This window comes from Lonchura striata, chromosome 5 (genome assembly GCF_050655825.1).
Source record: "Lonchura striata isolate lonStrDom1 chromosome 5, ASM5065582v1, whole genome shotgun sequence".
NCBI classification, from domain to species: domain Eukaryota; kingdom Metazoa; phylum Chordata; class Aves; order Passeriformes; family Estrildidae; genus Lonchura; species Lonchura striata.
This window is the reverse complement of record NC_140707.1, coordinates 49526768-49543636: the sequence shown is the minus strand read 5'-3', so window position 1 is coordinate 49543636 and position 16869 is coordinate 49526768. Positions and strand designations below refer to the sequence as shown.

General features: G+C 35.1%; 1 protein-coding gene across 10 annotated transcripts in view; it reads left to right on the top strand.

Annotated features, from left to right (window-relative positions):
• SLC25A21 (solute carrier family 25 member 21) overlaps positions 1-16869 on the top strand; it is a 233236-nt gene that overhangs the window by 102972 nt on the left and 113395 nt on the right. For 2 of the 10 annotated variants that reach the window (XM_085582140.1, XM_085582144.1), the window contains exon 1: positions 2914-3590. The exons of 6 other annotated variants lie outside the window; for them this stretch is intronic. In XM_085582140.1, the coding sequence (XP_085438266.1) occupies positions 3559-3590 (32 nt within the window). In that variant the 5' untranslated portion in view covers positions 2914-3558. 2 more of the 10 variants (XM_085582141.1, XM_085582139.1) reach the window with 2 other exon arrangements.

Genomic DNA, 16869 nt, shown 5'->3' with positions numbered 1-16869 from the left:
TTGTATATGATTAAGTATCACTGTTCATTCTTAAAGTTAGTACAGTTAGTTAGTTAGAATTGACCTAGCTAAAAAAAGTAGTTTTGCATTTACAACTTTCCTGGTCTCTTAGGTTAGTGGTATATATAATTATCAGCTTGTTAACAGGTTGTTGGGTTTTTCTTTCCTTTTTTTTTTTTTAGAAGAAAAAGGAAAACTTTGAAATTACTGGTATCATAAATCCTTCCGTTTTCAACATCTTATTTTCTGTTTTAAATTGTATTGAATTCTGAAACAATTGTTCCTGGTTTTGGAGTCTACTTAAATTTTTTCACCATGCTAACGAAAAAGCAAATAATTATTAGTTTTATCTTCATAGTATGCTTCTGAGGCAGGGAAGTTCTAGCTCAGTTACACAGCCAAGGAACTACAGCATCAGGACTGAGTAGCATACATAGGTCACACAGGAAGCCTGTGGTTGGGCTAAGGATTGACCCTGTCTTATTGCATTTTTTGTTTACAGTGACACATGAAACCATTTGCTATTTTAATTTTCATTTCATGATTGTGGTAGTTTGGGTTTCTTATAAAGTTAATAAAACTTCTAATAAAGCTAGAGTAGCCCCTCATTTTTAAAATTAAATCCAGACCAAGAGTTTCTTTTTCTGTTAGCATTTTTTCTAAAATTCTTTTAATAAATGTAAAACTTTTTTTTCATATTTAAGTTTTTTGTTTTTTGTTTTTTTTTTTTTTACTTTTTGTTTATGAGCTTCTCACTTTGGGAGAGACAGAAGGTAAAAGAAGGAACTGCAGGACCACAGGACCAGCAGGAAAAAAATTCTTGCTTCACAATATTTTCAACTATGAGTCTTTTAGTCAGGTCTGAGAAGCAAGAGAAGCACAAGATGTGATACTATGTGCCTCAGATGTTTGGGGGATGGGACTGTCCATTTTTAGCTCAAAGAAACTCGATAGGTTTTGGATGACAGTGACATGACCAGCCCTGCCACAACCACCCTATGGGAATGGGAAAGTGAGAGAAGCAGGTGACCAGCTGTGCAAAAACCCCTTAACCACATTTCTCTGCCCTCAACCATTTGCATGCAACCAGTTCCATCGCTTTAGGCACTTTCTAAAGCAGTTCTATGGTTTTTACTGTCCTCACCCTTAACATGGATGATTTGGACACGTTTTGGACATGGTTGAATTGCCATGACATGTTCAGGGAAAAACCCAAACTTTCTTCAATATGTTATGTCCTCACAGTGTGCATCTCAGAGGACTTTTAAGGTCTGCAAAGAAATACAGGTTGCAGATAATTCCTTTTCTTTTGACACCAAAAGAATCTAATTCTGCTGTCAGAGGGAAATATTTTTTCTTTCTTCTGCTTATTAGTAGGTATTGTACTCTTTCTAGTCTTTAAAAGTTCCTAATTCATCTGTGTTTTCAGAAGTATTTCACAAAATGCAGTGATGATAAAGAATAACTCGGTGCTGAACTCTTCAGTCTCCGGTTAAGGAAACAATTAGAGTAACTTCTGGAGTGTCCTGGTTTTGTTTTAATAATTAATGTCTTGTAAAGAGGGCATAGTGGATTAAAATAGATTCCTTACACCCAGAGTTGTGAAACTCTTAACTGTCTTACTTCCCTTGATGAAACAAATTGTTATACCAAAAGCAACTCTTTAATTTAAAATGCGTATTATTTATCTATCATTGGAGATGCCCCTTCATGTTTTCATTTAAAATTTGATATAGTCCATTATATATATCAGTCAATATTGCAGATATTTTAATATTGTTTAAAGTCCATATTATATAAAGAGCTGCATTCTAGGATGGAATTCATTAACGTTTTGCTAAATCTTTTTAAAAAATGTCTTTGTTTGATCATGCCCTCTCATGTTTGCTTTCCAGCTTTGAATACTCCATCAAACATTTTATAAGGACACTGTCTGAAAGTACAAGCTGTAAGCACATACTGCTGACTGCTCACAGAATTTGAATTATAAATATTTGCTGCAAGCAGTTCTAATCACTGAGTTTAGTATGAAAGTGAAGACTCTGAGCAAAAACTGTCACACACCAAGGATAAAATAGTACATCATATTATTAGCTACATTTAAACTGCAGAAATTCACATGAAACTCATGGTTGTGTACCTATACTCAGTACTTAGCTCATTAAAAATTTTTCAGTGCAAGGAGTTTGCTCAGTTCTGTTTTAAGCAGAGTATTTTCAATATTTAACTAGGAAGCAAATTATGTAAGGGATATGCAATAAAAAAATACATGCTTTTCACTAAGAAAAAATGTATACTACAGCTTATGTGACTATGACACCTACCAAGTTTATTAATTTCCTCTGTAGATATGGTATACACTGTTTTAGTGTATGTGGAAAGAAACCTCCTTAAAATCTTCCTACATTTTTCTAAAATTCCTCAATCTGTGAACAAGGATGAGGTGGTTATACAGAGCTTCAGATGCTGGAATAGAATAGAAAATGTTCTTAAGAATATGACTACTGAATGATTGCAAGTAGAAGATAATACCTTTAAGTGTTTCAGTAAGGTGTATTAGTTTTTCTTCTTTGAAAGTCTATTTTAATAGTCAGTAACCAAATGCCTATTCCCAAAAACTTTTTCCTCTCTTCCTATATTAGACTAAGTAGAATGGAGTCCCATCATATGTCTACAAGTCTTCATTCTGTTTCTGCTGCACAAGAAGGGGTGGGAAAAAGTCAGCATTGGCTTGGCTTGAGTTTTGACACCAAAATCCTGAAGCAAAGCTTTTCCCTTGGTCCTAAATCACAGGCACTAATATAGTGAAAAAGTTTGACAAAACTTCAATTAAAAAAAAATATTTACCTGCTCCTATGTCAAGTATTCATCTGAAAAAATACAGTTTTACTTGAAAAGGATTAGACCCCTCAATTGTACAACTGAGGGGTCTAATCCATGCATATATTTAGGCTGAACTATTAACTCAGTAACTTAAACTTTATAGTGTAGATGCATTTTCGTGTCTCAGAAGCACCATATGTGCAGCCTTACTTTGTCAGTACAAAAACAAGATGTTGTGTTCACAGCAGAGGTCAAAAGAAAGGTTAGTTGCACAGAAGTTTTTTGTCTTTCTTCTGTGTGTTGTCCACACTACCATTCAGCCCCTCCACCTGAGGCTTTTCTCCTACATCCCAGGCTCATAAATATGCAATTTTTGCATTCAGATTTAAAATGTAATTGCCAACATTACAATGAAACAGTGGATATATATGTTCAGATCCAAAGGCTCTGTAGGTCTGTCTTTAAAATATTCAGATGACCTATGTCAGCAGTAGAGCCAATTCTCATGTTTACATGTCTCTTTCAGGCAATCAATATTATATCTCAAGTATATTTGAATATTGTTGAAACTGTAAGTAACTTAAAAAGTAATCCTATTCTACTACCTTTATCCGCTAGGTGACAGCACAGCTCTTTAACCTTTTTTTATTATTATCCCTAGGTGCTCTTTTAAAAAGTAGTTCAGCACGAACTTTTAAGAATGTGTTCTTTCCAAGTGAAAAGTATGTGCTGTGCATGTTTCTTTTAATGAGTTACATTTTTAAATGGTAAGGAAATTTTTCATAGTATAGTTATTTCAGTTAATGCAAATAAAATTCTTTATCATTGAGCAAAGTTGTTTAACTGTGAAAGATGGTGCAGAGTAGCTTAATTGTAGTCTGATAAATAGCTATGGAAAAGCAAGTCCTGGAAATAACTGGGGAAGAAAATCAGTTTTCAACCCCAAGGTAAGATATGCAGAACAATTATACTTTTGACTATACTATTGGTATATACTTTTTATACTATTGGTCTTTAAAAAGAACATAATAAAGCTTTCTCCTTAATAACTGTATTTTGCAGTGCAGTAAACCTTGTTTACAGTGATTTAATTAGAGATGCACTACTTTTGGTACTGTATTTTATAGTTCATTTGTCTTCTACTCTAGTAGTTACTTCCAATTTTCTGAAAATTCTTGAGAAGCCCAAACATTGGGAAGAAAACAGAAAATAAAGGTTACAGAATTGTATTTCCATACAAAATTGCATGGATTTTGAAAACTGATCCTGGCTAAAATTCTTTTCACAACTGTTCTGTGCTTGTGTCAAGTTATGTTTTCAAGTGTCCATAGATAAGTCAGGCAATGCCTTGTGCAAAATTAAATATACTGTAAATACTAACTTTTATATGTATATAAAAAATTTGTCAGGTTTACAGACTACATGTTTCTGAAAGCCAAGCATATATTAAAAAGGCCACGAGTGCCACATTTTGTGCTTATAATAAATTTTTTTAAAAATATATTTGATGATAATATTTGATTTGGATGAGATTATTTTATGTTACACTCTCAAGTTGCTTATTGTTCAATGGTGGAATAATTGCGTGTTCATACTAAATTGTCTTGACTCTTAAGAATGAAAATTTGTTACACAGCAGAACTGTTTCCTTCTATCATTCTTCCACTGCATTCTATGAATAAGTCTGTAAAATGAATACCTAAGTATGTACAGTAGGCAAATTAAATAAGCAAAATGCATATTGCACAATAATAAAACACACTGATCAATATTAAAATGAAATAACTTTACTGATTTGATGGGTTATCTTACCAAGCATCTTCAATATAAACCTAGAAATCTGGATTTTAAATATTTAGGAAAAACAGACTTGTAATAATTTATAAAGTGTCATTCCTATAAACAAATTTCAGTATGATTTACAGAGCTGATTGCAAGCTGAAATTTTGACAAGATTTATGCTCTGGTTACTAACCTTCTTCCCCAAAACAGTGCAAGTTTGGATAGAATTTGGCCCATTTATGTTTAATGGCTGAGGACCATGTAAGGCTTACAGATTTAAAATTTATGATAGAGCAATACAAAGGATTGCTTTGTACATTGACCTAGGATTTCTAGCAACATTAAAGGCTGGTTTATTTCAGGGCTTCTAGTAAAATTTTGTAGGTTCACCTTTGAGACATCATTTTATATACATGCATATAACTTTTTTTTTTTTGTCTTGTACAGCATGGATTATGAATATTTCATTTAAATATTTCATTTAAAATAGTTCCTCCCTGAGTTCCATCATTTTCCTGTTCTTTTCTCAGAGGGTAAAAGTCAAGAACCCAATTCTGCTACCTAGTCAACTGCATTCCCATTATAATATTTTCTTTTAGGCACACGACAAAAATTGAAAGTATACATCCTCTGGCTGCACTGCATAACATGCACTTCTGTACCTTTCAGTTTAAATGTAAAACAGTTAAATGAGAAAGCTCTCATACCTGATTTTAAGCAATTATGGGGATAACAGACACTAAACAAATAAGTAAGTTGCTAAGTTCTTAACTGAGATAGAAGAGATTGCAAACAAAATGCATTTCCAAAACTGTTGCATTTTTCTACAAATAATTCAAGAATTAAAGTAGCAATTCTATTCATAACTTTATAGTTTAAAATGTGTAACTTCCATATTTTGGAATATGGATATTTTGGAGTGTTTATGACTGTACTCAGACATTTAAAAATAAACTAGAGAAGCCATGAAGACTTTTTGTGGCAGTGACTTTTTAAACTATGTATTCGATAAAATAGTTCTGCTTTCTTGGGGTGTCCATACGTAGAAATTAATGGCTTTCAGACATATTTTTGTTAACTTGTAAACCAAAGGATATTTTATTTTTCAAGGTATAATTTTCAAATCCCATAGTTCTTAAAATTATCAGTGCTAGCAAAGTAGCATCTTTACTTTTGGAAATAGTTGCTCTCTGAGAATGCTTTCCCAAAAGAAAACTTTCCTGAGCTCTGTCATATCATCAGTTCTAAGCAGAAATTACCTAAAAATTTCTTCTTAAGGGAGGCTGGTACAGTACAGCTTCATGCACCAGCACCCTGCTCCTGTTTCTTACCTTCCTCATATTACACTACTGACTTCAGGTAAGTTGCTTGTGATTTATAGCAGCACTAGAGAAACATCAGGTTGGTCATGCTTTTAGCAGCTCTTTCTGCAAAATGGGATGTGAAACAGTACCTTCACTACTAAAGTCTGGTCATCTCTGTTCCATGTTTCACAGGAAAAATTGATGGCTTGATTCTGAACTTGCTGAAATCTTTAAAAGCAAGGCTTTTTTGTCAGCTTCAGCAGGTGTTGAGTCAAGCCCTTTGTTCTGATCCTGCAAGGATTTATGTGCACACTGCTGTATATCCATTAATTTCACATAACCAAATTCATTGCTGATTTGAGGTGCCTGAGTTTTAACAGTATTTGTATTTTTACTTGCAAAAATTATGTTTCCGTTATAAGTTGTGATTCTGTCATTTACAATCAAAGCTTAAAACCTACTCTTCATTCTTTGCAATTCTTAGAGCAAAAACAATGGATGCATTTAAAAACATGCAAAAAATTCTGAAGCATAAGGAAAGTAACAAGTAGATGGAGGCTGAGGAGCAAAACATCATTGCTCATAGAATATATAAAAAATTAAATACTAAGATTTAAAAAACCGTAGTAGGTGGAAAATGCAGATAACTTTTAGCAGCAACAATTGTAAAAACAAATGTTTTTAGCAGCAACAATTACCTCTGCTGTTGGAATAGTTGAGAAGCTCACAATAGTGGAGTTATTTATCCTTCTAACATCACTGGGAAAACTAGGCCCATTCTGCAGCAGAAGGCTGGGGCACAGACTCTACAACTTAGCAGCATTGTTTCAGACTTCTCCAGGACTGCATGAGCCTTTGCTCTGTATGTCAGCCATTGCATCATCTGCCATCCTCTAGCTGAATAGCATCTTGGTTTCTTGCCACTAGCACATAATGTTATGATTCTGCCATCTGTCTTGCAGCACAGGCAAGAAGGCAGGGCTTTTTCCTCCCATTTTAAGTAACAAAAATTAACATCAAAGTGACATTTTTATTTATTAGTCTCACTCAAAGTAACTTATGAAAAGGCATTAGTTAGCTAAGCAATGAATTCCTCAATCCTTTCTTCTTTATACCTTGAAGTGCTCTGTGGTTCCTGAGTTCCTTCCTAATGCCATCCTGTAACCTTGCTAGCTTTTCCCATGTGCTTCTACATTTAGGCAAAGGTAGTATGAGACTGGGTAGTTTGGTGCATTGACTATATAATCAGACTAGTAAATAACAACACCTGCAAGAAGAATCCTGTCTGTATAAGATAGCTATTCCTCTGGAAAATATAACTGAAAATGGCCGGTGAATTCAAGGTGTTCAGAATAGCTGAGGTTGGAAGGTGTCTCTGGAGATGGTCAAGTCCAACCTCCTGTTTAAGTCAGGGCCAGCTAGGATAGATTGCCCAGGGTTGTGCCCAATTAGGTTTTGATTATCCCTGAGGACAATGTCTCCATGACATCTGTGGGCAGCCTGTTCAGTCTCACCATTAGAGAATGCTCTTAGATGAAACAGAAATTCCTGCACTTCAGTTTTCCCTCCTTGCCTCTTGTCCTGTCAGCTGGGCACCACTGAAAAAGGGCAACCTCTTGCCCCGTGAGATATTTATACACATGGAGGAGATGCCTCTGAGTCTTCTCTTCACAAGGCTGAAGCCTCTTCAGGTAGATACATGAGAAGCTCCAGTCCCTTAATAACCTTCTGGGCTCTTTGTTTTATTCCCTCCAGTTTTTCTTTCTGTCCTGTACTCTTAAGTACAAGACTGTACAAGTTTTCTGTACCTGTTCTTGCAGTTCAGTACTGTTGAATGCATTTAAGCTTTACTTATAGCAGTAGAAGTAATTATTTTCTTTGTACATCAACCCAAAAAACTTTTAAAGTATACTTGATTTGATTTTTACCCGTTTGTAAAATACTAAAAGTTCTAGAAGCTAAGGATGGAATACTAGCCCATACTGTAAGGAGAATACTTTTCTGGTCATGCAAAGGAACAGAACTTTCCTAGCACTAATAGCACTATTTATTGTTCTGGATATGTGAATTTGGATCAAGGAATTTGCTGTGTTGAAGAAAAATAATGTTGGAATCTAGTCTTCTGATTATACCTGAAATTTTAATGAGATTTCTTCAGACTACTGACTTCCCTTTCACACCAAAGTGATGCCACTATGTGACATTTCAAACTTTCTGACTGCTTTATTTCACTGTGCTGTGAGTGCAAAAACAGAACCATATAAGTAGTATATTTGACTATATAAAATACAGTTATAACCTTAACTGCATTTATGTATGAACCTAAATACATATACAATAGACAAAATACATAAATCTATAAAAGAATATAAAAATATAAAACTGACTTGTAAAAATGTTTTAATCCCCCCCTTTTGATTCCATTGGGCTCTCAGACATAACTGATTTTCAAAGATGCCATATTGTTCCTCAGCTGTGTCATTCTACAAAATGTTCTGTAACACATGATTCCTTTTACTGATCTGAATAGTTTAGATTGGAAGAGTAAAGGACAAGTGTAATAACTATGAATGGTGCTCATTTATAGATTCTTATGTTGCATACATTCCAGTAAGTGTGACATGCATTTGCCCCTTACCAAATTTGATTTTTTTAAATCAGTATTTGTATTCCACCTTTGGGTTACCTGTCTCTTGATTAAAGAAACATGGTGCATTCAAATACAAAAGTGTCAAACATGGGAAAAGCATAAGGAAGAGTCTTAGCAGAGTCTTACCAAAGTCAGGCAGATTGGGGAGAAAGAGGACAATGCTGACCTACCAAGAAAATTACCTCTGAGGATTTCTCCATTTGTAGAGAAATACTTAAATTGTGAAATTTTACAGGGATCACCAGCCAGTGTTACAACACAGCCTCTGAATCTACATTTGCTGTCGTTATTTTTTATTTCATATAATGCAGTTTGTCTATGGAATAGTGTTTTTTCCAACTACAACAATCATAATGCACTGTGCCCTAAATGGCACTTCATTAAAAGTTCCCCTCTGAAATTAAAAAAAAAAAAAAGTTATCTTCTGTAAATACTTGTCTGTCAGGATTCTTGCTGATCAATATACTTTGAATTACAAGTAATAATGGAGGAGTTCTCATCAGTCAGAAATGTTTCTTGGGAAGCTGCAGTTAGCGACCTAAATTGAAAAGCATATTTATGAGCTCTAATTAATATTTAGCTAGTTTAATTGCAGAAAAGACAAATACTAATTTTTCAATTAATTACTGATTCTCTAATATAAATGTGGAAAAAGAAAATAAATTGTTTTTAAACAATCTGTATCTGTACATATTATTTTTTTTGTGTGTGTATCAAATTAGTTCCTTATCCAGAAAACTTTGTATTAATTTTTTTTTCTGGATAAGCACATAAATTTAAAGATCCAAATATTTTGTTGGGTCAGATTTTCATGAGATTAGTGCCTATAAGTATGCACAAATGAGGGTTGCTTTCTTCTAATCCCCTATTTTACTGGCTTCTCAAGTAATGTGAGCAATTAATACACAGGAAATAGACTTTAAAACTCTATTTCAGTGATAATTCTGAGTAGTACAGTTTAAAGAGAATTACTGCCATTAAATGGCTCAGAAGCAGTAAGAAAGGAAACATCCAAACAAGACAAACTTAGGGGAGTAGTTAGTGGAGAACCGATAGAAAATTTTCAGTAGAAAAGCATTTTACACTATGTGCTTTACTTTGAAAATCCCAGTGAGATTATATTAAAGCCTCAGTTTTCATCCTTCCCTTTTCAGGGGGTTCATGAGAGGTAGAAAAAAAAAAGGTTTAACTAAATAAATGTCTTCACATTGTATTGCTGAAGGGCTTCAACTAATTATTTGAATCCAGGTAATTCTCATGTTTAGTTACCACATACAGTCTAAGAATTTATTCAGGTGATATACATTGAAGTTAATGGTTTTTACATGTTTATGTGCAAACTAAGGTAACTATGTATACTTTGCTAGTTTTACAGATCTTTGATACTGTTTGAAGTTCAGTATTTCCTCAGTTTTCATCAGTCAGTTAAGATTCATTCATATATTGAAGGAAAACTCTTGTGGTTCTCTCTGCACAAAGGATCTTTCTTGCTGCATTATTTCTCAGTCTCTTCTTAAGTTGAGAAAGAGACAAGTGCTACCCAGCATTTGTCAGAGCTATGATTTTTGTCCAGCAAAATACACAAGATTCTATTTTAAAACCTGAATTTATTTTTTACTTTTCTAGATAGGTTTAATGGATCTGTTCCATTAAAAACACGGCTACAGAATGTGTACACATTAGGGAGATTTCATATGGCTCTTGTTGCACCTGAAAAAATAGTTTCACTTTCAGCACTAAACAGAGAGAGAAGAGCATCAATGTTACAGTTTAATGTAGCAGGTGAGAGCTACTCTTCAGAATGGTTGTCATGCTAGTTTCAAAAAGTACAAAAACATGTGGGCTTTCTAGAGCTGAGCAGTCAGTGCTGGCTGTGTGCCAGTATAAGTAAAATGTGTAGAAATGTAATGGCCCAGAGCAAGACAATGAATGACAATGTCCCACAAGATCTTCAGGGAGCAACAAGAATATGCAGGTCTTAAATATTTATTTGTGTTTTTGGAGAATATGTAATATGTTTTCTAATGCCTTTCAGGAAAAAAAAAGGGTTTTCAATATTTATTGGAAATAAATATTATTTAATGAAAAGAAAGCAGTAAGGCATAAGATGCCAAATTGGAAAATACTGTTTATTTAGAAGTAGCAGCATTAGTAAATCAAGGTTGTGAGTTATTATGGTTCCTACTGCTATGGTGCGCATACACAGCTACAGTCTGATTCATTGTTCACAAAAAATGGCAAGATACAACAGGTGGAAGGCAGTGATAAATTTAAATTTGAGAAAGGGAAAAAGACTAGGCAGTTATCAGGTGCCAAGTGTGCAAAGTTTGAGTACAGTTGCAGCCATGTAAATTCTGTAGCTGACCTGGGTGAAACTGTCATTACTGAAGTTTTACCCTTTTTGTTGCCATTGTATAATGTATGCATTGCCAGATTCCTTGGATGTCGGCTACTGTGCAATATCAGCTAAAAGAGCAGACTGGGACAAGTCACTGAGAACAGTCCTGTGGAGAAGGACATGGGAATTCCCATGGGTGAAAAGCTGGATGTGAACCAACAGCGTGCGCTTGCATGGTTCTGAGGTGATCCTGCCCTCATGAGACCTGCAGTGCTGTGTCCAGGTCTGGAGTCTTCAGCACAAGAAAGAGCAGCCCCAGAGGAGGGGTATGAGAATGATCTGGGGCTGGAGTGCCTTTCCTACTCCACCCTACTGAAGATAGGTGGAGAGAACTGGAATTGTTCAGCATGGAGAAGGGTCTGGGTAAATTTCATTGTGGCCTTCTAGTGCCATAAGGGGGTTTATAAAAAGGGGAGTAAGGAGCTTTTTATATGGACAGATAATGACAAGACAAGGGGCAATGGCTTTAAAGTGTAAGAGGGCAAGGTACAGATAGATGTTAGGGAGAAATTCTTTGCTCAGAGGCACTGGAACAGGTTTCCCAGAGAGGTTGTGGTTACCCCATTCCTGGAAGTGTTCAAAGCCAGGCTGGATGGTCCTGAGCAAACTGATCTAGGGAGTGGTGTCCTTGCCCATGGCTAGGGGATTGGAACTAAGTGGCCTTTAAGGTCCCTTCCAACACAAACCATTCTATGATTGTATGATTCATGCAGGAATATTGTTCTGATTAGTGTTTATGTTCTATGCACGTCTGCTGTATAGTACATATTCAACATTGCTCTACAGAAATGCAAAACTTAACATCTGAACTTTGAAACATGATGATATCCATGGCAAATCACTATTCAAAGACTATTTAATAGAAAAAATGTCCTAATGGTTAGTTTACAAGAGTGATGGAAAAAAAATCTTTGTAGTTGCAATAGTACTTGATAATGTTGAGCTTTGAAAAACACGCTGTATTTAAGTTAAAAGAAGGGTTGCTGTTTGCTGTATTTTGAGCGTCTTCTTCAAAATTCCTACTATTTTTAAAGTGATAGCAGATGCTTGTTTGTTTATCTGAGGAGGAGTGCTTTGGTACCAAATTAGGTGGATGAATGCTGTTGTTTAAATCAGACTGTAATAGTTCAGAAAGTTGCCTTACTTTCCTCAGAACAGTTTCCATTTAAAAAGAAAAACTGCTCTTTTCCATACATTTGTAGTCAGAACTGGGTTGCTTTTCAGTACAGCTTCTACAATGATTGCAGTCAGGTGCAGGGGCAGCAGCCATTATTTTGGAGGAAAACAATGACATTTTCTTTATTGGGTCTCATGGTAGAAAACCAAATAAAAGTTGCAATCTAGACCATTTATAAATTAAGGACCCTGCAACATATAAAAAGTTTATTCATGTGCTTATATGTATACCATGAAACCCGTGGTAATTAGCTACACAGATTATACCCTCTCCATTTTAAGTATCAAGTTTCAATTTCTCCTGCAGCTCAGTAGTTCAGGGCTGCTGTCTCACAGACTTTCCTAGCGGAATAGTTCCAGAGTGCTGGGCTCCTGGAGATGGTCTTCTAAAGGACTTCTATGGTTCCTGCAAGAATGAATTGAAATTAGCTCTGAATGAACAGACTAATTTCATACTCATGGGCTATCCAAGACAGGAACATACAACCTATAAGTTAGATGTCATAGAATTGTGGAATGGCTTTGGTTGGAAGGGACCTTAAAGATCATCAGTTCTAACCCCTCTGCCATGGGCAGGGGCACCTTCCACCAGATCAGGTAGCTTACTTAAAGTATCTGCAGCATTAAGCTGTGAGTGTGGAATATAAGGAATATCAATACAATTAGATATTGAAAACTGACTGCTCTCTGTGCCTGCTAATTTCAAAGTTTTCAAACTGTCATTTCATGCTTTTTCAAGTCTTACAGAATTTTCATATTTTCTAACTTGAGGTTTCTCTTTATCTGTCATGCCAGATACAGACAGAAATGGAGGATGAAAAATGCTGAATATATATTGCATACAAAGAAAGGAGGGATTTGGAAATTAAAACCAAACACAAGTCCAAGAATTAAGTTATGTGTTTGCCTAATGAAAATGTAGGATTTGCTCTGTTATAGTGAACATTTTTTTCAGTGATTTATGACACGAAGATTGATAAAAGTCAAATAGCCCATGTATCCCACAATTACATTAATTACCTTTCACTAAATTACTCCTAATTTGTTTTAAAGAGTTAGTTAAGTAATACCTGTTAGAACCAAATTGCAGATAAAATAAGAATAAGAGCAAATATGTTAAAGGCCTGATTTTATTTAAGCAAGTGAAAGACTATCCCCATTAGTGATTGCATCTCTTCTCAAAGCATTCTGCAAACTAAGTCTTTGGTCTCTCAATTTTTACATTATCTAATTGTACATTAATGACATGCCTGGCTTTGTGTACAAGGGAAGTTTGGTGGCTGTTGCATACTCAGACAAACATCACTAAGATGTTTAACAGTCTTTTAGGTCCCTCCTAAGATGATGATTTCATGCAAAACAAACATAACCAGTGTAGTGGTGCACAAAAGCACATGTTCAAGAAAAGCACATAACAAAATTTATTTCACTAATAACTATCATCAGTAGCTGCAGCAAGAATTCTCTGTGTTACAGACTGAATTTTCAGTGTGGCAGTTTCACACTTGTGCTTTAGGACAGCCAATGAGCAAGTGTCTGTTTAAAGCAGTTTCTGAAACTGCTGCCCTGACACTGTCTTCATCAGTAGAAAGTTTTGGTTTCTACATAGCTGAGTGTGGACATTGGGAGTCTGGCTTCAGCCTGTGATGGTGTTTGCCCAGACCACTACATGCAGTTTTACATGTGGCTTTTGACCAAAACTGCACCACTGGTTTCTTCTATGAGATTTCATATGCAAACAATGACATTGCCGAATTCCATTTTCTTTCTTTCTTCAAGTCCCAGAATTTTCCCATGCCTTCCTCCTATTACACCCTCTTGCTGTCATAAATTAACTTTTCTTTCCCCAATTTCCTGTAAAGGGTGCCCAGTCTTTGGACTTCTACGTCTACATAATGCCAGCACTATGTGTGGCTAAGTGCCAGAAGTTGCAAGGAACTGTGAAAGCAGGCAACTCTGAGACAAATATCAGCTATAGATGATAACAGTGGCTTCCTGACACTGCAAAACTCCAGTACATTATGGAAATATGCCTCACCCAGCAGCCCATGTTGAATCCATGGTGCTGTGCTACTTGCCAGTGGTGTGATGCAACAGCTTTAGATGAGCTGCACAGTACCTCAAAAGCTATATTGTGTCTTCTTTTTCTTTGGTAGCTTATCAAAACTGTTCAGAAAATTATCTCCAGAGTAGAGTAGGCTATGTTCTCTGGCAGTTCAGGAAAATAAACAAAGAAACTTATTTTTCTCTCTTCACAAAAATCTCTATTCCCTGCCTTTTCAGTGACAGCTGTCTGCTCTGCTCTCAGTTCACCAAGCATTCTCCAAACCCTAACAAGCAATAAGAGTCCAAATGAAAGAGTAAGACAAAATCTGGTTTTAACTAAAAACATATGTAATTTAGGTATTTTGGGACCTCAACACTAATTGCTTAATCTTGTCATTCTTTTAGGTTGTGTTAAATAATTTCCAAATATATAGAAGGGTAGCAAAAATAATTAAATTAATTAATTGGGTCTATTAGTCGCAGTCGTCTAATAATAATGTAAAATGCAAATGCTGTATCTTTAGGAACTTTGCAAGGAATTTTGCTTCTTTGATGTCATAGTATAGAAGCATATGTCAACATTTGCCTTCTGCAAGCACTCAAACTGGTTTTGATTCTTACAGGGTGGATCTTGCAGGCTCTGTTTATTCCTAAGTTTCACAGTTTGTGAAGAGGACAACACTTGAACTTGCCAGTATACAGGAACTCTGATTTTCCTGTTTGTTTGTTTGTTTATGAGAGGAGGATGGATTGATGGTGTGGAGATGAGAGGTTTGAACAATGAATTGACTTTGAAGTGCACATTTCAGGGCATCCACTGTTTAGATACCAGAAACTTGGATGTGTAGAACACTTTTCAGATGCTGATTGCATTACACTACTTGACTCTGACAAACATATTTTTGCAGGGGAAGTATGGACATTAAGGGATATAGAGTTTTTTTATTAGTATCAATAGTGTGGCCTGCTACACCATGACAGAGGCAAAGTTTTCTTCAGGTGGCAAAACCTGAGATAAGATATTATAGCTATGTTGAGACTTAGAGTTATACTTTTTTAACAGACAACTGTCAGTGATTAGAGCATGTATTAAAGAAATCAAGGGGATTATAGCATCCTTACTTGTTTGGAGAGTTCGTTTTGCTCTGAAAAAGGATCTCATTTTAAAACAAATAGTGGAGAAAATGCATCTTCTGTGAGAAACGACCCTTAATTCAGTTACCTATGTAGTTACTGACCAATAAAAATTAGGTATTTTCCCAAAGGAAGAAGTCAAAAATTTCTATCATTACAGTCAATGGTGGTAAGTCCTCATACTTTTAGTGGAAAATTATTCCTCCTTAACCGGTGGTCTTTGTATTTTTAAGACATTTGTCTCTTGGCAAGTTCAGTGTTACCAGCCTCTGTGCCTCTGTTGGAGGATTACTGCTCTATATTTGTGTTAAATAGAGCTACACCTTTTTCCCCTTCTACTTCTTTGCATTTTTGTTTTGGTGTGGCTTATTTTTAATGCTGTCAGGCTGCTAATGTAATTAAGGTTTGGAAAGAAGAGAGGGTGTGGGTGCCTGAAAATGTTAAAGACAGGTTAATTCTAAACATGGCTTTGCATGTTGACATTTCCCAGTTAACAATTATCTTCATAGTGGATTTCTCTTGAATCTTTGCCATGATATACTGCCAGCAGATGGGAGTGGTGAAAAATACTGGGAAGACCAGTGACTGCTAAAATAACACATAATAGTGGTGCTGTCATCACCTGTTGCCACAACATAGAATTCAACAAAAAATGCATGCAATAGAAGACCTTAGAATATTTTACATCATTGTGTATGCAGGTAAAACTCAAGAAAATAATTTCTATTTTTTTATTCTATGCACAGATACTTGATAATTGATCATCGTGTTTTAGTTGACATGACACCAAAAAACTGGTTCCTTCTGGTATATATGTAAAACTTATCTGAAATACTAAGAAAATGCTTCAGTTTTTATAAGCAGGGAGTTCAGTCCTAAATATCTTAATATTTAAAGCAGTTGTTTTAGGCTTCATCTTGTATTTGGGTTGAATTTTGTATTTTAATCCTATAGTCAATGTTCTTAACATTGGTGGGATGTTGGAGAAGAAAAAGAAAGAAGCATCTAGTTTTTGATCTCTTTGCAGAACTATGTATATTGCAATACTACTTTGCTTGGATACTTAAAGTTTGAGTATATTCTTCTTAAGACATCTTTTGGAATTTGATTCTGTCTCCATTATAGAAAAAAAAAAATAAGGTTATAGCTTCAGTGGAAATTTTGGACAGCAGTAAATCAAAGATCAGTTTTGAGGGTTTTTTTTGCATTGCAAAAATATTCCTAGTTACCTGAGTAAAATATGAGGAAATTGCTGACCACTGCCTGCAAATAAGTGCAAATTCCTTAATGAAAACTAAAATCTTAAGCTGATGACATATCATTATCTTTGACAATAGTGTGTTCATTTGTCAATGTGTAATGTTACAACTACTGAAACAGACAAAACCCCAACAAAAATGTATTTTACTCAGGAATATTTGAACACTGGGTGAAAATCTAAACTTTTGGAGCCTTAATTTTTGCTTTTCTAAAAAGGATTAAATATTATTTTAGGTGTTTTAAAGATTTAGAAGCTCTGTTGTGGAAATGCTTTTAGTAGTCTAAATTATAGCAGT